This window comes from Ischnura elegans, chromosome 3, assembly GCF_921293095.1.
Source record: "Ischnura elegans chromosome 3, ioIscEleg1.1, whole genome shotgun sequence".
NCBI lineage: Eukaryota > Metazoa > Arthropoda > Insecta > Odonata > Coenagrionidae > Ischnura > Ischnura elegans.
Window position 1 is genome coordinate 96,129,137 of NC_060248.1, and position 21,568 is coordinate 96,150,704.

Genomic DNA, 21,568 nt, shown 5'->3' on the forward strand with positions numbered 1-21,568 from the left:
GTTTCCACCTTTCTTTGCCGATTTCTAAGAATACCTTTAACTATGGAATTTCTGTCTATCTACATTGTTTTCTGTCACCATACTCTCCTCCCATAACCATTATTGCTATTGAAAATAAGTTTCAGTAAGGCTCTTCCAATTCAGTAGAAAATTTATTGCAAGCAAGATGCATCCTATGAAGAAAAGTGTCCTTAGACTGCACAATATAAGAACGAAAAGTTCAAAGGAGGAAAATCGTGAAAGAACTTGAGAGATAGAGATATTATCGCCAATATTATGAAGTTTTTTGAAAGTGTGAAGTCATGTGATTTGGTTATTGACACCAAAAAAGTGGTGTTCAATTCTCCATTTGTGCAGGTTTGAGTGAGAAAACATAACCAAACGTTATGAAAGAAAGAAGAGAAGGTGCCAATGCTGAGTTGTCTTCGCCGAAAATATGTCGCTGATGATTGCACATTGTGCTTGAAAAGTTCAGCCAAGGATATAATTGTAATAACTGACAGTAAATTTGGATTGAGGATAATCCCATCTCATGTCAATCAGATTTAGCCTAATAGCTAAATTAATGCCTTACCAAACTGTCCAGGCCACCACCAAGAAGATCTAAGCCAGATGCCCCAGTGCCAGCAGGAGGTACAGTGGTGGAGGTGACACCTGGTGCGGCCTGGGTCGCTGCAACATTACCCCCTCCAATGTCCATGCTGAGGAGGTCACCGATGAGAGAGTCTTGGGCTGGGATGACAGCTGGCTGTTGACCAGCATCGATTGTCTGGTCATCTTGAGAACCACTCCTGTCAATCACAAACGTGATATTGTATAAAATAAATTTATAAATATAGGCGTATAAAAATATGCTAGGAAGAATGCATATTATAGATGATGCATAAGTTGTAGCTCCTATGGGTAGGGAAGAGGGGAATGTTGTATTAAGTTTTTTCCATTTTAGAGAAAATAACACTCCTAGTTTAAGTTCCACTATTTGGAGCCATCTGATAATGAGAGCAGCTGCTAATTTGAGATAAATCTTCAAGAACATAACCAAAATGAAGAATCATCCACAGTTTTATTGAATTAATTGCACAGAAAGCCAATTAAAAAGGCCAACAACAGGTTGTATTCGCCTAACAGAAATATCAAAATACACAATCATGTACAAAGTAGACACCAAGTATGTGCATTCCCCCTCACCATTTGATTTAATCCTGGCATATAAATTATGATTTTCTATCGTTCTCTTAATGCTTTTCTAAAATGGTAATAAATATGTAACATGAAATGAATTCTTCATCATATACTGTCTCATCTTTTTCGAAAATAGACCAGTAGGTTTTTGAACTTGTAAATAATGAAACAAAATTCATTGCATATACTGCATTCTTATTCTCAATTGTTCACCTCTCTTCCATCTCAATGTCCACTTTTGGAGACACAGCATACATATGAAAAATAGGGAAGCCACTTAACACGATTACAGCCATGGTGTTTTAGTACATATTACCTGTGACACCATTGGGGTTTTTTGTTAGTTCTTCATCGCTGGTTAAAAGCATGAATAAATATCATGGTTAATGAATCAAAAATGAATTTTGAAGTAATACCTGTTTACATCCTATTTCTAAACAATTAGTCCCGGTTACCCGTGATTGGCGTAATTCCATTGGGATTCACTGATTGACTGGGACTGTAGATGATGTTTCTTGGGGGTGCCCCGTGTACTTAAGAGTTCGTTGCCCGATGTGTTATGGTGATAGCTGGTCACTTTCTAGACATTAGTGAGGTAATAAGGATAGTTTTTTCACTGAAAACCTATCCTTATTTCCTTTTCCATGGAAAAACTATCCTTATTTCTGCAGAAACATCCAGAAAAAGACCAGCAACATCCATGAAATGTCGAGCAACAAACCCCTATAAGTACCCCAGGCACACCCGAAAAACATCAACTAAGGCTAAAATACCCGCAAAAGCTTCAATGAAGAAAAACCAGAAAGAAGGTCAACTGGGAGGCAGGAGGAGAAAGCTATATTATATTCATCTACAATATTAGCACTAACAATATAAAACAAATCCAGCAGGCAAAGATAGAAATACTTAGGTAGCCGTACATGAACAATGAAAGATAAATTACTCTCCTGCTTCTAAGTATGCATGAAAAATGTTCAGAGTTCTGGGATGGAGGTCCAATGAGAGAGGAGATTTGAGACTCTCATTATTTCAGTGCCCCATGGCAGAGTCACATGATATAGTGGAACAACTCAGTTGTACCAAATCAGATGAATTATGTAGAACACCAACTTATTATTGAAATCATCCCCCCCTGCAGTTTATAAGGAACTTTCCTCCCCTCATTCAAGATTCCGGAGAAACCACTGAGATGCATACACAGAAAACCCCATTAATAACATCCTAAAAATAATTTAAAAAACCAGCAATACCAAAAATATGTATAGCAATGAAAGTTTAATTGTCATTTAAGACAGTCATTTAGGTAATTAGAATGAAATTTTATGAAAGAACAGAATATGTATGCTCATTTGGTGTGGCTTGAGGAAAAAAAACAAAATATACGAACACTGATGATTTACAAACTTAGGAAGAAACTTAAAGTGAAAATTAAGAGATGGAAGTAGGCAGAAGGAGCTAATTACAAGGATAAAAGGAATACGAGATACCAACATAGATGGACGGGGGCCAAGTTAGCACAAAAGGGGAATACAAAGAATCCACAGAAAGGAAAAATATATGCTCAAGTAAATAACTAATTAATGTGAGGAGCAAGGCTATAATGACACCCGAAAAATAGTAATCTCAGAATATTACCTTGCAGTGAGGGGCTTTCTCTGAGCATTGGCTGCAGCACCCCCACCCAATCCTGCCCTTCCTTCGACAAAAGCAGTAGGTGGCTTGTGATAAACAGATGCTAAGGACGATATATGGCAAACTAATTCATCGAGAAGTGTAGGTTCTAACAGATCTGTTTCTTCAGAGATAAGGGGCTTCTCAGCTAAGACTACTTCCTTAGCTGCAGCTGGATCTGTGGAGAGCAGCCTCCAGTAAATAAATCCTCTGTCTCTCAAGTCAGGATTATCAGAATCCTGAGTAGCAAGACTGAGAACCTGAAAAGAAAGACAACTCATCAAAATCCATGGTACAGTAAAACCTCTTTACATTGTAATGGAGGGGACCAAAATTTGGGCAATTTGATGTATGGAGGTTCACTATAGAGAGGTTTTAGTGATATGCACCATTTTTTCATATCCTTCGGAAATGAATGCACTACTGTCTTTTAAACCATTATATTTATATGTTTAAACAAACATGCATGCATTAGTGAACATATATTTATTATTTAACAATTACAGAAAGCAAAAATTATTACCATGATTCGAGAGAAAAGAATTTGTGATCTCTCTTAATTCAACAGTCACTTAAAATGGGTAGGATAGTTGGATACCTTTTTCTTATTTACTGTTAGGTATGCTCTCTCATTGATCAAAATGGCCACAACTAATGGTTAACATGAAAATTTTGACATAATAAAGGTGAATACGAAAAAAATAAGCGTGAAACATTTATCGCTGAAAATGTCATTCCATGTACGCAATCGCTGCTGCATTAATGGTCTCTAGTTGTCTCAGGACGATTTGCGGAGGTAGTTCGGCCATCTCGGGGGTGTCTCCTTGGTATGATAAGCGGAGGTTTTAAGAGATAAAGAGGTTCACTACAAAGAAGTTTGCCTTAAATTTACATGTTAATCAGATGGGACCGTAGGGGTGGTATGAAGTATGGAGGTTTCTGATGTAAATAGGTTTCACTCTACATCATATTGGACTTTAAAGTTAGGACAGTGTATTTCCATTTCAAAATTGTCGCGAGGACATAGTTGGCACCAGCCAGCCGACTCGCCGTTAGAGGGTTTGGGATGAAGTGTTGTGAGGGACATGAACTGTTACGTCGGCGACAGCAGACTCACTGTCTGTAGGGATGACTAGCGCCAACAATAAGGGTATATAAACGCCTCAAATCCCTCGGTAAATCCTATTCAATCAGGGCCCTAGAGTCAACCGTGACAGTTCGCCTGAGTCACTGCTACCAGACGCAGACCGACAACCGACCTGAGAGACCCAGCCCTTAAGACTAGCATTGTAAGTGTGCCGGAATCCTCTGTAACATGTCTCTGCACTGATGATGGTTGTAATATTAAATCAATAAAAAATAACACATACAGCTTCCTGCTCATTGAATCCTACTATATCCTGTGTGACAACATACAAAGAAATCCATATTTCAACAAGATTGCAAAGCCATATGGGCTACTTATGAAATCTACAGAAAAGTTTAAACTGCCAGGGGACAAAAGCATTAAAGTAAGATTTTGTGCAACATTAAGAGAGTAGATCATGTAAATCCACTCGATAATTTCATACCATTCCAAAACTACTCTAAATAGTATACACAAAAATTACAAATTGCAGTATTCCGTATGAATGTTTACTAATTTACAAAGATAAGAACTGTAACACTGTAAATCAATTCAAAATGAAAATATATGTTTATTTAAGTGAGACTGATGTGTAGTGCACCCCTTAGAGCTCCATGTCGCCCTCTTTTCAAAAAACTCTCCATTCTCCCAATTCCGTGTGTTTATATGTTGAGTGCAATCATCTGTGCTAAACGCAATTTGGGTTTGTATGCTACCAACGATTGTATTCACAACCACTACACCAGGAACTCTAGCAATTTACATGTAAAGTTCATCAGAACCAGTAAAACTAGCCTCTCCCCCCTAAACATGGGACTTACTACTATACAACAAGCTTCCCAGAAACATTAAGAGCTTGGAAAAAATGTCTAGCTTTAAATTTAAGGTGATGGAATTCTTTTTTATGCATTTATTTTATTCTATTGACGAATATTTAACTATGTAAATATGCTCTGTATAGGTAATGTTTATTATTATTTCCTTAAACGTCTTTTTTTTGTAACTTAACATTGACGTGTCGTATATCATGGAACATGTATGTACTAAGATCTCCAGGCAAATAAATATATTATTATTATTACATATTTACTTGAAAAATATAATTGAAATTAAAATGCTGTAATACCATAAATCATTAATTCTGTAAAATTGTATTTTCACTTTTTCTTTGTTGTTCACTGCTGAGACTTATTTGTAAAATGTATTATGTTCCAAAGGACAAGGTCCTAGGACATTAAATTTATTATTATTATGCAGCTAGGTACAAAGGAGCAACAATATTTAATTGTTGAATGAAATCCATCTAGGAAGAACATTGATTAGTGATGTCACTGTAAGTAGACCTGACTGGCAAGGGAAAGGTGTATATTCCATTCTTGGTAAGAAGAATTCACTTCTTAAAACAAATATTTATTAGGTACTCATGAAGAAATTTTTGTTCAGAGACACTATAATAGCTTATCTACCACATACCTGCTGCACTAGTTCCTGAGTGTCTGTAGGTCTCTTCAAGAAAAGTTTAACAATTGCAGTAAGTAGTTGCAATTGAACTTGAGTGTTCTCATCATGAAAACCTTCCAGAAAGGATTCTAAAAGCTCATCAGCATTGTCAATTCTTTCAGCGTATTCTCCAATAATCCAAATCATGGAAGCTCTGAAAACATAACACACTGATTTGTACAACCAACTACCTATGCAATTATTCAAATTAGCAAGAGTTTTATCATGAAGATAAAACCTCAGTGCTCCTCAAGTACTCACCTTGCCTCTGGCTCATCCAAAGTGTCCAAATTCTCACAGAGTGTAGAGATGATACTCTCATATTTATTGGGATACTTCCTAAAAATGTCTTTAATAACAACAATAGCTTCCTGCACCACATAATTAACCTGTGAAGAGAAGGTAAATACATAAAAAATTAAAAACCTCTCCATAGACATAATTAAAAGCATTTACTGAGAAACCTCACATCAAAAGAACAGCAAATACATGGCAAGTATACTGAGCGAGATGTAGCACCCATTCTCTCAAAAAAAAAAAATCCTTTTTGTTGCACCAAATAAAAGGGTTCATGTATTCAACATTTCCCGCGAGATGTTGTGGAACATATTGCAATGATAAATGTATGTCCACAGTTTTTATTATTCACCATCGATGGCAAAGCTGATTCTCTGAAATGTGTTGTACGTTTATAAAAACTGTTGACACACACAAAATTTTTTCATTCATCAAAAGAGTTCATGTCTGTGAATATAATTAATCCATTTCATTAATTATTAAAACCTTCAGCATAACATGTCTCATAAAATTGAAGGATTTATAATGTGCAATTTTCAGATACAACCCTTAAGATTGAAACATGCTTCGCTGAAAATTGCCTGTCTACCTTATAGATATTTAAAATGTTTGTTCAATCCAAAGGGTATTTCTAAACTGTCATGGAGGGTCTCTAGGTGACAATTTTCACCAGCCCATAGGTAGACTACCAAAGTAAGACTGAAAAACCATTAAAGAGAAGCTTCATCAATCAACGAGGCAAATCATTAGAAATACTAAAAGTAACAAGTAAATAAATCTGGACCTCCAAATCAATCTCTTCAAACCCCTGGCGTTATCCAATCTTGCATTCATTCAAAGATGAATGTCACACTTACAAATGCTAGAATTTCATTTTTAGCAGAAATTAAACTAAGTATTTCTGTAAATCTGGTGATTAAAATAAGATAACAAATGAAAGAAAACTTATGAAATATATTCCCTCACAATTCCAATGAACATCTTATCACCATCCCATATCATCACCTTCTTTTATAAAATGTCTTTTAAGTAAATGGAAATAAATACCTTTGTCTGGATAAGATCCAGTAATGTGGACACACACCGCTCTGCTGATTGTTCAACTTTGATAGCACATCGGCCAATAGCTCTCACTGCTTTGCGAACAAAATCAACATCAACTTCAGTAGCATACCTGGATAAAATTTAACAAGACATATGTTAATAGTAAAGCCGCAGCAAGCAGAGATGAAATTGCCACAAGATTAAAATGTTCTTACTCTTTAAGTTCTGATAAAACTTGGGCGATATTAGCTTGTGAGGCCAACCGGATCATTATATCCAGTTTTTCTAGCTTCACATAAATTGGATCATTATACTTGACAAAGAAAACCTTCATTTCATGTTTCAATATATCTGGTCGTTTTTGAACAATGAGATTAATATTTCTCAAGGCAACATACTGAACCTGTGAAAAAATTAATAAAAGACATTAAGCTTCCAAAATTTTAAATTGATATTCATAAATTCAAACTGATAAATTTGAAACTGGTTGACAAGTTATAAATATCTAATTGATCGGGCACAAGGAATCAATACTAAAAAATTTTACGGTTTACAAGTACCTTGTGGATGACTAATGCCATCAAGGCTTACAGGTAACAATGGTGATGATTAGGCAATAATACTTACTTTCCACTGAATTAAGTTTTGAATCATATGATTACTTTTCAAGTGAAGTGAATACATACTATATCACTATAGATAGCATATTAAATGCAGACAACCATAAATTCTTAATAATTAAACAGTCCAAAACTGAGAGATATATAAGACAATACTATAAATCATAAATTACACCACATCATTCACACCTACATAACTGAATAAAGAAAACAAACCTCTGGTTCAGATGATAACAGTGTGACTAGAGGAGGTGCAAGTTTTTTGGTCAGAGTAGAAACAAAATCAGAGTCTGGTGGGAGCATTTCCATGAATTTCATCAACACCTTGACAGCCGAGAGCACAACAGCAGCATTAGCATGGGCAAGGCGAGGTGTTATTCTCTCACAGATACTTTGAGCCTCCCTCTCATCTTTGGGAGCATAACCAGCCAAAGAGTCAAGAATGAAAACTTGGCCCCATTCCGTACATTCATTCAATGCTGTGAGAAGCTTGTTTATGGTCTGTGCGTTCATTTCCAGGAGGGGTGAACCAGTAGCACTGGCTTCATTAATCTCCGACAGAGCTGCAACGGCATTAGCTACCACCTGTAAAAGAATAGATGTTCCTTTCAAACCAAATTCTTTGATTTTCTAAATATTTGTACAGGATGAAAATAAAAAATTGAGAGAGAAATATGAATTGATGTTCCCCAGCGAATAATGTGGGTATACTCTTCTCAGGATTCCCACTGTGTTAATTTATCCATATTATCCAATGCTTCATGCTCCGACTTGGGGCTCACCCTCAGCGCTGCTGGAGGAGCCCAGAGTCGGAGCTTGAAACGTTGGCTAATATGAATAAATAACCTGGTGGGAATCCCGAGAAGAATTTACCCACAAAATTGAGAGAGGTTGCAAACTCCAAGTAACTCTATTAAGGCCTAGCATGGAACTTGTTAAATTAATTAATTAATAATAAACACAATATAACTTATGAAAAGAAATTAATTGGCATGTCCTCACCATAGGGTTTGAGTCAGAGAGAAGGTCTTTGAGCTGCTCAAGAAAACCTTGGTCTTCAACTAGGTGTGCATTTATATCATATAATTTGGCCACACACACAGCTGCTGTCTTCCTCACATAGGGATCTTCATCTCGCAAGCACTTCCGTAATGGTTCACATAGATATTCAGTGATTTTGTCAACACGAATACAACCCATTGTCCTTACAGCCAGGGCTCGAATGAGAGGATTTGGGTCTTCACAGTCCTAAGATAAAATAATTAAAAATTAGAGAGCCAACAGCAAACTTCTAAGCCATAATTCATTTTAAACAGATAACTGAAGGGCACAGTGGAATAGCCCCTGAAGTATGACTTTGATATACTATGGATTTTTCGATTTTTTTTCCTGCCATAATAAAAAAAATATCAATACCAACAATTAACTATCAGTCTATGAATTAGCAAACTAAGTGCAAACATAAGACCTAACAGTGAATTTATAAGAAGAAACTAAAATTGAAATGAACAGCCCTTATGAGAGACTATCACTTATTCCACTACACCCTTTTGACCTGTTAATTTCCCAGTGATAGGTATGAATTGCAAAAATTAATTGCATTATACACAGCACTGTGATTAGTGATGATAAGGAAAATGATGAAATTTGCTATAAAAAATCACTTAAGCGACTGAGCAAGGATCTTCAAATGGCTTATCAGGCTGACTATTTGCCGGACTTGGGGGCTTGGTAGTCAAATTAGTAGCATACATGACCAGTAATTGGAAAATATGGGTTTAAATTAGAGATGTGCGAATAGTATCCGCGAATACTCGAATACCTCGAATACTAGAAAGTATTCGATATTCGAGGTTTCGAATAGTTATGCGAAAAGTACCGCCTCGAATACTTTGAATTTCGCGTCATACACTGTCGCACACACGTCGTTGGTAGTTGACTCGGAAAAATGTAGAGAACTGTAGTCATTTAGTGCTCGCAGCGCCGTGATACTCACGTTGTCGAATTACATCAAATTGGTGGATTTTAGCGGTGAAAAGAGTTCGTCGAGGGGAACCGAAAATGGTCGGGTGAAAAAATCCGAAAATCCCCAATTCCCCCCACCAGGAGAACCTCCGTACCGTGGGATAGCAACCTTAGGCATTTCCCACGATCCGCTATCCCCCTCCATTCAGCACTCGCCTCACCCCCTCTGACGCTTTCCTCTTCTCCGAAATCAAACAAAAGGTCCCAGCTCGCGCAGGGATCGCATTACGAAGACCCTCGCTTCGAAAAAAATATCGAGTTACGAGAACAATAAAAACGTGTTTCACGCCCTCCCCCCTTTTCTCACCCACTGACCTTTCTCTGGCTACCTGCTTCGAAGTTCCCCATTTCTGGAGGTCAACTGCTGCGTGAGTACCGTGGGATACTTACATTAGCGCATTTCCCAAGATGCGGTATCCCCCTCCATTCAGCACTAGCCCCCCCTCTGAGGCTTTCCTCTTCTTCGAAATAAAAAAAAGGTCACAGCTCGCGCAGGGATCATATTACGAAGACCTTAGCTTCGAAAAAATACCAAGTTACACGAGAACAATAGAAACGTGTTTCGGGCCCTCCCTTTTCTCCCCCACTGGCCTTTTTTTTTCCTACCAGCTTCGAAGTTCCCCATTTCTGTGGAGGTCAACCGCTGCATGAGTCATCTATTAGCACAAAAGGTGTCTAAGAATGACTTTCGTCAATTGATGTCACACCTTTATTGAATTGAAATATTAGTAACGTGCGCGTAATTTCAAAACGAATAAGACCAAACACGACGTATTTCTGAGTTTATTTAAGCATTTTACGCAAAGAAATAAATGTCAAAATACGACGGAGACTTAGCATTCTGGCGAAACTCGATATGAGCAGCAGAGCTTCTCAGAAGTTGATGCGGTATTTTTTTCCGAAAACATATATCAAGTTTCAATTTATGAATAGTGCTATAAATCTTTATTGTTACAGTCCCAGACAAAGGGATATTTTCTCAGAATATTTGGTTTCTCCCTGATAGCAATTCCAATTCATCTTCTTATCTCGTGAGAATTCCCAAAGATGGACTGAAAATAATTGAAGAAAATCCGGTGGAAAAGAGCTTGTATTTTGCAAAATGCCTCAGATTGTCAGCTAGCACTTGGCAGCAGGAGTGGGGGTAAAGCGATGTTAGTTGAATTAATTATATGCCAAATTGTTTCCATAAAATTTAAATATTCATTAATCAGCTAAATTCCTGTTCGAATCATTTAAAGGAAATCAAAATTACTCCCCAAAATCTTGTGTTACCTGCTGCATAGGCAACCGAGTCAAACATTCCAGCATTCATCATTTAGTATTCGAGGTATTCGAATATTCGAGCAATGATTTAATATTCGAATTCGATATTCGAATTCGAGAAATCTGCTATTCGACCCATCTCTAGTTTAAATCCCACTGAAGTCAAAAAATAAACAACCAATAATGACCTGTAAAAGAAAGAAAGGAATAAAATTTCCAGGGATGAGCAATTTCTCTGGTATTTTTTGACCCGTGCACTAATTATAGGATTCAATGGCAATGGATGCCTGGTTCCATGCCAATAGACAACTCCTTAATTTGGTCACCACTAACAGAAAATTGAGCTCCAATTGTTACAAAATGTGCAATAGGGATTAAATAGTGAGTATGCTGTCAACTGAATAAATTCAGGGATACATGAAATATCATTTGAGCACAGTCAGGGGCATTTTTGTCAGTTATACTAAACCAGAAATCTTCCAGTTGAAATTATTAACAATAAATATACGTGCACTGCATGTTATATTAATTTCACCATGCATTTTTTTCACAATTTACAATCTGATTTTTAAAGGCTCGGATTTTGCTAGCTGATTTAGTAAGTGAGATCACCTAAGTCTGAATTAATCTAATCAACCCCACTTTTCACCCAATTTTTAAATAGATTTTTGCACCGAAATTCCAAAATGCTTTCAATTCACATTCTCTCATCAGGATAGAGTACAGCTGCAAACGAATTTCTTGTTGCAAGAAGACCTTCTGGATGGCCAGAATGCATTATTCTTGCATAAATAACACACAATCAACTAACGAGAACTGAGGTGAGCAGGAATGTGAGGGTGTGATGGAATAGTTATCACCCAATTACACTCAACTGCAAGAGTACTGACATGATTTTAAATAAAATAATTGAAATGAATTATTCCAAATTTCATTATTCCCTATGCATTTTCATGTTTTGAATTTTGTTATTTCAATATGCAGTCAGATTTACAATAGGACATGGAAAGAAACAGGTGCACACAGCAGGAAATTCCTAATTTAAAAGTTTAACTACGGCTCATTTCCTGATTTTCCAAAGACTTCCCTATTTAAATAAATAAAAGATCATAGCACTTTTCCACAAGATTTTTTAATGCATACAACACGTTTCGGCTCACTGAGCCATCATCTGGTACAAGACTTTCCACTTGGTAGACACCATACTGGAAAACATAGAAATCACATGTGGACCAGCACGAAGAAGTTTTATCTATGTGACAGAAACAGTAAAATAAATACTTCGGTGAACTTAACAGAGCCTCGATTTCAGCTGTTTTTCCAAAATCCCTTTAATCATACGCCCAACAGACTGGCATAGCGGCCAATGGAACAATGGTCGCAACATCAGCTAAGTAGTAATCAAGCCAGAAGGATAAACATAGTAACTAAGGAATTTGTTAACTTTTCCAGTACCAAATTTACCATTCTGCAATTCAGACTTCAATTTCTTCCATAGGCTAATCAGTAAGATTTAAATTAGATTTTTGTTTCAATTCCAGACTAGCTAATTTCTACTCAATATTACAGCAAGATTGTGTGACTGGTAGTGAGACATTGAGTGAAGTGTCCATAATTCAGCCATGCTTTTTGTGTTATTGAGCTCAAATTATAGTTGGGACTAATACTTTGTCAACCTAATGCATCTACTCTCCAATGATCAAGCTAAATCTCACACTGATATTGTTAACATTACACCTACTGTGAAAAAAGAATTATTTATGTTTTTATTGCCACAATTATTGATCATTACCTGAGTAAGAGCAAAATGCACATTAATTGACCCACAATTACATTAAATACAAATGTTGTATACCTTAAACGATTTAAATTCCGCAATATTTACATTTGAAACCTTGGATAAGATTCTAAATACATACAAAGAAATTAAGTTTAGCTTAAGGAAAAATTTTACATATAAAAAACTATTGTCTTTTTCACACTTAATACCTTGTTTGATCTGATATAATTTCATTCCAAGAGAGATGTTTTAATATAAAGTGAGACTGTAAACACTATCTGCGTAGCAGTTTACCAAGTTTTCAGAGCTTTCTTTTCAAAGTTATAAAAATAATTCGCTATTAAACAGGGCTATTTTCCATTATACAGTTTCCCTACGAGCATAAGATATAAAATACGCAAGGTGAATGAAAGGATAAACAATATAAACACACTTGAAGTCGGTCAGCACATGAACTTACTACAGTCAAAGCTGCGACAAATACCCATTAGAATAGATCCTACGCCATAACCATCTGAATCACGACAATAGAAATGATACCCTGATTATCGCACATTTACTTGATGTATCGAGTGGCAGGCGAAGCAATAGGGGAGATGGCAATGAACAAATGTAAGGCTTACTTACCTTAACAAAGGTATTTACTGCCATGATGGCCATATCCGGCTGACTTTTAGCATAGTTCATTAAATACAAATACACCAGTTTCTTCAATTCCAGGTTATCCGTTTGCATACAATTAACCACGTCAGGGAAAAGAGCTGAAACATCCTTTCCAACTGTCATAGAGGCAATGACCTAAAGGGAAAATGCATGCAATGAGAAGATTGCAGGAATCGCTAATGCGTTAAACACTTGAATATACATACCTTTTTCACTGCTTCTCTTTTCTTCTCCTTTTTGTCATTGTTCAGCTCTGACTTAAGCTCGAAGATTTCACCTTTCTTGGTGGTGGTAAAGTATTTTGAATCGGTCATGATTCTTTATTACTGTAATCCTACAAAGAATTCAAACCAAATCTAAAACAACAGAGAATAAAATTAGTTACAAGTTAGGCAAGTTCGAGGATGAGTGAATTGTGCAAGCGGATCCATAAGCAAATTATAACTAAAATTAGCCTTACCGGAATACAACACACACCCCTTCGCGACCTCTCTGCACAGTTGGTCAAATTCCGATATACTTCGATAGGCAACGACTTCGATCGATATCGACGCAATCGTATATCGAAAGAATCGAAAGTCGAGCTGAAGCGAGGGAAATTTAGGAGTCTTTGAAAAGACATTTTCTGTACGTACGATCAAATAATAGCTTTAATGTTTTTAGATACCTTCTTATATCTTCTTAATCTGAAAATAATGTTATATAAAACATCATTTTTGACAGGTTTCAATTGCAGACGTCAACTCAGTAATATTGTGCGTTAATTTCAGTGCGTTTAAATATATTTTAGTTTTCTTCTTTTTTCTCTGCAGCTGTTACGCTAGAGTCGAAGTTCCTAACTAGTCGCTCCCAAGTCACCCAATCCTATATATAAAAACAAAGTACTGATTACAAAGTTTAATATTTAGGAATGTCTACCTAATGAAGAATTATTTACAAAGTAAAAAATTGTGCCAAAATTTATAAAAGGTGGACATGTGTGAAGATAATGGCTGGTTTTGGAGTATTTGTAATTGTCCTGGAAAGGCCTTGCCTCCTAAAAGATTTGGGACTTCAAGTATGCACAAGTACTACTACAGTCTTTTCTGCTCTCTACAAGGATTGGATCCACAGCTACCTTTCAACAATTTATCGAATAAAATATAGTCTTGCTATATTTTTTCCTTTGGAACATCAGAGCACAAAAGATCTGCATTGCAAATAAATATATAGATCCTAATTAAATCTGCTATTTCTCTATGCCATGTCCCTCGTTAATGGAAGTAGCTGAGTTGAGCTGAACTAGGTTTGCTGGTGAAAGTAGCCCACCAGACCTGAAGGACCCTCCTATGCCTTCTCGGCTCCATTGTTCAATAAAATCACTTTCATCACTAGGTACCTACACTAACCAAACTAAGATTGATCTGCCAGATTGACCAAGGAAGTGGCTTGAATGGACAGGTTTGTGAGCAGGTGGGGTTGGCACTTTGGAAATCAGTTTGAAGTCTTACCTTGGAACGATGAGGCCAGTCTGAGTGGTGTATGCATTGAGCTAATCCAGCTCAGTTGCAAATTATTATTTTCCTTCGTCACCAGATGGAAATATACAAATGGGAAATTCGGTGTTGTAGATGGTTGAGAAATGATCTCTGCCGTGCCAAAGAATGGCGGGCGGGTCTCGTAGTATCTGGTGATCATCACTTTTGATACATTTTACCTGGCTGACAACTTGAGTTGCTTGATGTCGGGAGTTGGCAAGGCAGTAGATCTTATTCTCACCAAATATACAAATAAGCAATGTACCATAAATACATACAACTGTAGATTACCCTAACTTGATGAAGTGGGTGATGGTGGGATGAACTGATATGTACATGTATGTATAATGAAAACACACTGGAAGGAGGTAAAAGGAAGAATCAATAGGTTAAGATCAACATGCCATATCCATGTTGGTAAATTAAATGCTCTGAGTAAGCTCTCATTCTCATTTCTTTCATTGCCATATTCTTAATCCAGTAAAACAATCAATGATTTTGGTTGTGACTGGTAACAGCATCACAGCTCTATGTTGAACTGAGGACATTAAAACAGTGCAGCCACAGAGGGGATTGAAATCTTGTATTTAATAAATCAGCATCCAGGGATGAGTATATTGACCTCCCTTTGGGTGTTTTAAATGCATTAGTAATTGTCTTTAATTTTCCCCATATCAGTTCTCACAACCTTGAACCTTTGCCTCAAACATTGGGTATGGCCAATATTGTCTTTTCATGGGAAATTAATGAATATTAAACAAAACAGACAAGGATTTTCCCTCATCAAAGACTAGACGTCAGTTACAGCCAGTATGGGTAAGTAACTAACACTGAAGAAATAATTACCTTGAGTAAGATTTTACCAATTGAAACCCAGCTAAGCAAGAGCTATTAGGATCTCTCCTCAGTTTTGGCACTCCACCTGCCAACAGTGACACTTCAGTAGGGCCTCCTCAAAGCAAAATACTTACCAGGGCAAACTGCTGTTGAGTCGTCCCCCTACTGGAGGGTTTTATGTCAATTTTTTGCAACATCATATTCAAAAGACATGAGAGAGAGTGCTATTTGACATTCTCAGGACATGCTGCATCTCAAGTATGTAGTTCTTGGAAAGCTTCAGTTTCGAGAAACTTCTTTCTCCAGAAGCTACTCTCACTGGTAGAGTTAGCACTATCCTTAGTGCAATTCACAAGTTGGGAAAGTTCTCACATAACTGTTTTTTGTGAGGTAATTTGAAACGTCCAAACATTGCAACTCTAAAACCAAGTCGTCCTGTCCTAGCTAACTGCGTACCGTGGGTCAGTGGCCTATGCACAATGCTTTCTCAGCTCATTCAGTGGTGTTCGTACAAGTGCATAGAATACGTACAGAGTGTGTTTTTGAGTTAGCTCAAACTTTTAAAGATTATGAAAATTTACACATGGAAGTCATACAAAAAATATAAAATTAAAAAAAATCGGAAAACAAATTTTTTTGCTGTTTGGATATTTGCCCCCCCCCCCCAAAGCTACAACACCACAGGCAGTCACCTGAGTTGCCCAGCCATGAAGCCTACGCTTCACTTCCGGTTGGATAAAATCATTTTTTTTATCTTTTCCTCTGAAAGTATTCATCTACACCTAAAACCTACTCCATAAGCCACCTCAATAGGCCTGTGGTTGGGGTTGTTGTGACACTATTTGTTTGCTAAGAAAAGAAAATAAGAAAGGAGATAAGTTTTCTGAGTCACACCTAAAATATGTTAAGGTCTCCTATTGTTCGGTCAAAAAATAAATTCCTAAGCATATCTGTTTGGCAAAATATCTAACTCAATTCATCATTTCTGTCCGACTTGGAAATAGTGGGAGGTCCTTAGATTATGCTCTCAATGTCACTCTAAAAGATATCCATTTACTTGCTCAAGCAATCTCAGCCTAGACAATAGTCTCCGAGTCTCTGGTGGCTCCCAGCCTAGTTCATGTAAAACTGTGTTATACTTTTGTTCACTCATAGCGGTTTCTGACTAATCTCACAGCTCTCCTTTGTATTTGAAAAAGTCCATGTATCAAGTCTTTATGCCCTGGACCCCCGTATGTTTGCTGCACATTCAAGGTGAGGTATGATGAGTGTATTAGTTGCATAAAGGAAAGTGTGATGTATCATCACCAGCATTCTCAATCTGTCTCAGCAAAGTTTTATAGAGGCAAGGTCGTAACAACTGGTCAAGACTTGAATATGAGTACTGTACTCGAATTTTGTATGTTGAGAAGCAATCATCACATCTGATCACCATCATCTCTAGAAGCAGTAGCTCTCCAAAGGTAGACGTGTCAGGCCAGCCAAAAGTTTGGGGAGCCTGGCCCCTCCAACTTAAATGGTAATTTGTCCAAAAAAAAGTATGGAACCTGTAAATTCAAGTATCTACAATGAAAACAAAAGCATCAAAAGTTTAGATTAGTCAAAAACATCATTTTCCACAGGAGGGCCCTGTGGAGAACCCCGTTTCACTGAGGGGTATTCCATAGAACCTAAATCTTTGGCAGGATTGATGGCCCCCCAACATGAAACACTAATCTCTGCTTGAAGAAGAAACATGACTGGTACTATTGGTTGAACAAAGCTGGACTTATGACTGCTTCAGCAAAAATCCTGATGAAACATGCATTAAACTACAGCAGTCTTGATATCATGGAACAGCGGTCTCAACAGAGGGTACCAGTTAGACGCTAATAATTGTGCAACCTGTGACACAAAAAATACTGCGCCACAATGGCGATTGGCCTCATCCGTGCTCAACCTAGAGCCTACTAGTCTGTATAAAAAGCAAGACACCTGAGTTTGAGGAGCTCTATCGCCTAAACAAAGCAACCAACTTCAATGCACCAAAAAGCAAACACTAGAGAATTTATTTCTGAGTTGGATCATTTACTTTAAAAACTTTTCAGCTTCATAGTATTTCCTGAACTCAATTTTTTTCCAAAAAAAGTACCCTTTCTTGCGCGTAAAATCAAGTTGCCCAACTTTGAGCGCTTTGTTTTCCCATAGTTTTCATTCCATTTTTATTGGGATATTGATAAATAAGAAAACCAGATCTATTATTAACAGCTTTCATAACACAAATTGTTTCTACCACGAAAATTGATGTATTTGTTGTAAACAACGCAAATCTCAGCTGACTTCGAAATATAGTAGCAGTAGGAATAGGAGGAGAGTCGCCGTAAATGCGAATGGTGCCACGTTGCCATTTAACTGCTGTAACGTTGTCTCGCGGGTTGCATAAATCCGGTTTTTTTTTTTTTTTTTTTTTTTTTTTTTTTTTTTTTTTTTTTTTAACTACAGTGGAGCATCCGGAATCCTGAATTTCCAAATCCGAGAACGCACATAATACGGCAATATTTCCAAATCATACTCATGGGAAACATAACTTTTGCTGAATAATTGCATTAATATTCACTGGCTGAAACGGTTCCTTACTCGAAATAAAAATACTCCCCGTTGTATCTGTTGACCAGGGTTGCATTTAGGATGTTGATGGCCCATTTTGGCAGTGGCGCAGCAAGGGGAGGTTTTGGGGGATAACCCCCCCCAGAGCTGAGAGAAACTTTTAATTTTAATCCATTGTACTAAATTTGATTAATTGACTTTTAGAAGAGAATAAGGATTAGTCAAATATCCCTCAAAAATTTTCTGGGGGAGGGCCCCCGCACCTCCCGCTTATCCTGGCGGGTATACCACACACCTCAGGTCTTGTTGCGCCTAAAAACCCCCCTAGCCTTAATTCCTAGCTACGCCCCTGCATTTTGGTGGGAAGCCGGGATGCCCACTGTTTAAAGGTGTTGCAATTTGTAACCTCATAACTGGAAATGAAAGTAACACAATTTTCAGCAAATTCATTAGCATATAGCGAAACATATACATATAGCTAACGCATTTAAGGGCCCTTTTCTTGATTTTGGAGCTGCAAAATCGGCGATGATGCCACTGAAATCCTATTCACGGAGTATTACTAACTCAATGCTCATCAGAGCCAAATTTACAAGTCGTTCCTGTTGTGGGTGGCCCTGGGTTGATGGCAGTAACGGAGGCAGAAAAAACTCAAGGGGTGGGGGGGCGCAAAAGATATTTTGAGCTACCTATACTATTATCAAAATAGAAAATAATCAAGTAACATGCATGATTTAAGGTAGTTTTATTTAAACAGATTACACACATATACGAGACAAGGCTATCTTATGATATAAAAAAGTTACAATCGTGGTTCTGTAATCTTCGGCGATGCGGGCATCCCCTCAAGGGTGAGGGGGCGCGCGCCCCCCGTATGTATCTGCCCCTGGTTGATGGGTGGCCCAGGGTCCAGGCTCCTTGGGCCTCCTTTATAGCTTGATAGCTTTCTACCTTTGATAGCCCTAAAATTGTTAACAATAAAAGGAATTCAATCTTTCCCTTGATATTACAGTATTTAAAAAAATCGATTCACCCCCGGCAACCCTGTTTCCCGCATAACTTTCCCCCTATTTTTTTTTGTTTTCACCCTTTGAGTCGACCCTTCTGTCTACTATTGGACACACAGCTACCCGTAAAACATCTTAATGCCAAATAAGAAAGTGCTACATGCCTGCCGATGCGAGTCAGATATGACTCAACTGGCCCGGGTTGGACTTGCAAGGCTATTCAGTATCTTTGGGCCAATTGCGAACTTCTAACTGCATGCGATGATTAGAGTGGCAAAATGTCCATAACATCGTTCCATTTCATTTTCTGAAATCGCAAAACCCTGTCAGTGTACATACTTAGCTAAATATTGGACTCCGAAACGTTCGGGAAAGTTTCAAGTGACTCAAACGTCCCACGCAAGGGCAGGCAAGGAGGAACCAGTGCGAGAGGTATATGAAAGGTAAGTTTAAATGGCTAAAAACCATTGAAATACACGCAAATGTTTACATTTGATAAAGGTCCCTATTACATACCCTGAAAATGTCAAGACGGTATCATAAGTATTAAAGCTAAAAATATGTCACCGAAAAAGACCGGTCGAGCGATAGTGATGAGTCCTCTTAACAGCGCCGCTCTATATCAGTGACAAATGAACCGCTAACTGCAGAAAGGCATCATGTCCAAATTGGCTAACTTTACAGGAGATTAATATAAACCTAGGAAACCCTTATGCACCTGTAGGATAAGTACTTTCGTACGCTCGCGGAGGTGATAGTAACACACAGGCACGATTTACTATATTTTATTTGGTCGGTTAAACTGTACAAAAAAGACCAGCGTTTCGATGTAGCACCGACGGGCGTAACAAGCGACTTCGATGACTGGGCCAGACTGGCTGCCTGCACAACTCCTTCACGAGCAACTCCCTCGGGAACTTGCGCGCATCGCTTCGCTGTTGTTTTCCGGGGAGTTCCATAGACGTCCGCAGAGGGCGCGCGGTGCGCCGTTGCGAGTCGGAACATCTCCGTTATATTGCCGTGTAATCTCCACATCACCCCCCTTCCAGCATTCAAACCTGCGTAGATAAATAAACGAAAGAAGAGAAAAAATCGAAAAAATTATGTTATGTAATCCGCCAGGGGCGCTGGAAAACGCACGCGCCGTCCAGATCTGGTGGTCCTCGGCGCGGGAGGCGGTGGTGGCTGGTCCGCGACATCGCGTCGTACAGGGGCGGGCCTGGGCTGAATCATGCGGTCCTCTGTTGACTCGGGTCGTCCGCCGGCAGGCTCTGGAAGAACGAAGAGATCGCTGTCCTCGATCGTCGCGTCGGCTCCGCTTTCCGCATCCTTGTTGACAACGAACGCTGGCTTGAGGCGATTGATGGCCACCCAAACGTCGCGCCCCCTTATGCGGACAAGGTAGTCTTTCTCCCGACGTTGCAAAACCTGAAAAGGACCGTCATAGGGAGGAAGCAGCGACTTGTGCGCGCCGTCGCTCCTCACAAAGACGCTAGGAGAGGAAGGGAGATCTTTAAAAATAAATATTTTCTTGTTCCCGTGCTGCGTGGCTGGCGTTGGACTGATCCTCCGGACGTGGGGTCGAAGCTGAACCAAAAATTCCGTCTGATCCTCCATGGTAGTGTGTGGGGACGGGCACAGAAACTCCCCAGGGAGTCTCAGCGGCTCGCCGAAAACCATTTCGGCTGCAGTGCAGGCGATGTCGTCCTTCCAACTGGCGCGGATTCCGAGGAGGATGCCGGGTAGAACGTCGACCCAGCTGAGGGTGCTGTGGCAACGGATGGCTGCCTTCAATTGCCTGTGAAAGCGTTCCACCATTCCGTTGGCCGCCGGGTTGTACGCTGCAGTACGGAAATGGGTGGCGCCGCACAAGCGCGACAGCTGATTAAACAACCGGCTCTCAAACTGCCGCCCCTGGTCCGTAGTTATGCGGGACGGAGTTCCGTAGCGGGCGATCCACCCCAGGAAGAAGGCTCTGGCCACAGTTTCGGCGGTGATGTCCTGCAGTGGAAAGGCCTCCGGCCACCGCGTAAAGCGGTCGATTACTGTTAGGCAGTATTTATAACCTCGGGAAAAGGGGAGGGGGCCCACAAAGTCCAGGTGTATATGTTCAAAACGGGACCCAGGAACACTGAATTTTCCGACTGGTGACGTCACGTGACGCGTCACCTTTGAACGCTGGCATGCAACACACTCACGCGCCCAATTTCGGCAGTCTTTTTTTAGCGATGGCCACACAAAACGTTCCGATACGAGCTTGGCCGATGCCTTAATGCCGGGGTGGCTGAGGGAGTGGAGTGATTCAAACACCTGTCTCCGCAAAGCACTCGGCACGAACGGGCGTGCGGTAGAGGTTGAAATGTCGCAATACACTTCCATTCCGGTATCGGGGAGAGATATTTTCCGAAATACAAGGGAGGAGTTATTGTCGTCTATGAGGGCTTTCA

The 21,568-nt window shown here is 38.9% G+C and overlaps 1 protein-coding gene across 3 annotated transcripts in view; it reads right to left on the minus strand.

Moving 5' to 3' along the window:
- LOC124156184 (AP-2 complex subunit beta) overlaps positions 1 to 13,704 on the minus strand; it is a 30,380-nt gene extending 16,676 nt beyond the window's left edge. Inside the window, exons 1-11 of one of the 3 annotated variants that reach the window (XM_046530561.1) lie at positions 13,635 to 13,704; positions 13,381 to 13,508; positions 13,139 to 13,309; positions 8,443 to 8,688; positions 7,657 to 8,025; positions 7,036 to 7,223; positions 6,824 to 6,950; positions 5,741 to 5,868; positions 5,453 to 5,633; positions 2,818 to 3,113; positions 575 to 791 (exon numbers count right to left, since the gene is read on the minus strand). In XM_046530561.1, the coding sequence (XP_046386517.1) occupies positions 575 to 791; positions 2,818 to 3,113; positions 5,453 to 5,633; positions 5,741 to 5,868; positions 6,824 to 6,950; positions 7,036 to 7,223; positions 7,657 to 8,025; positions 8,443 to 8,688; positions 13,139 to 13,309; positions 13,381 to 13,488 (2,031 nt within the window). In that variant the 5' untranslated portion in view covers positions 13,489 to 13,508; positions 13,635 to 13,704. Of the gene's footprint in view, positions 1 to 574; positions 792 to 2,817; positions 3,114 to 5,452; positions 5,634 to 5,740; positions 5,869 to 6,823; positions 6,951 to 7,035; positions 7,224 to 7,656; positions 8,026 to 8,442; positions 8,689 to 13,138; positions 13,310 to 13,380; positions 13,577 to 13,634 lie in introns of those variants that run through there. The other 2 variants (XM_046530560.1, XM_046530562.1) reach the window with 2 other exon arrangements.
- Between the last annotated feature and the right edge of the window lie 7,864 nt (positions 13,705 to 21,568).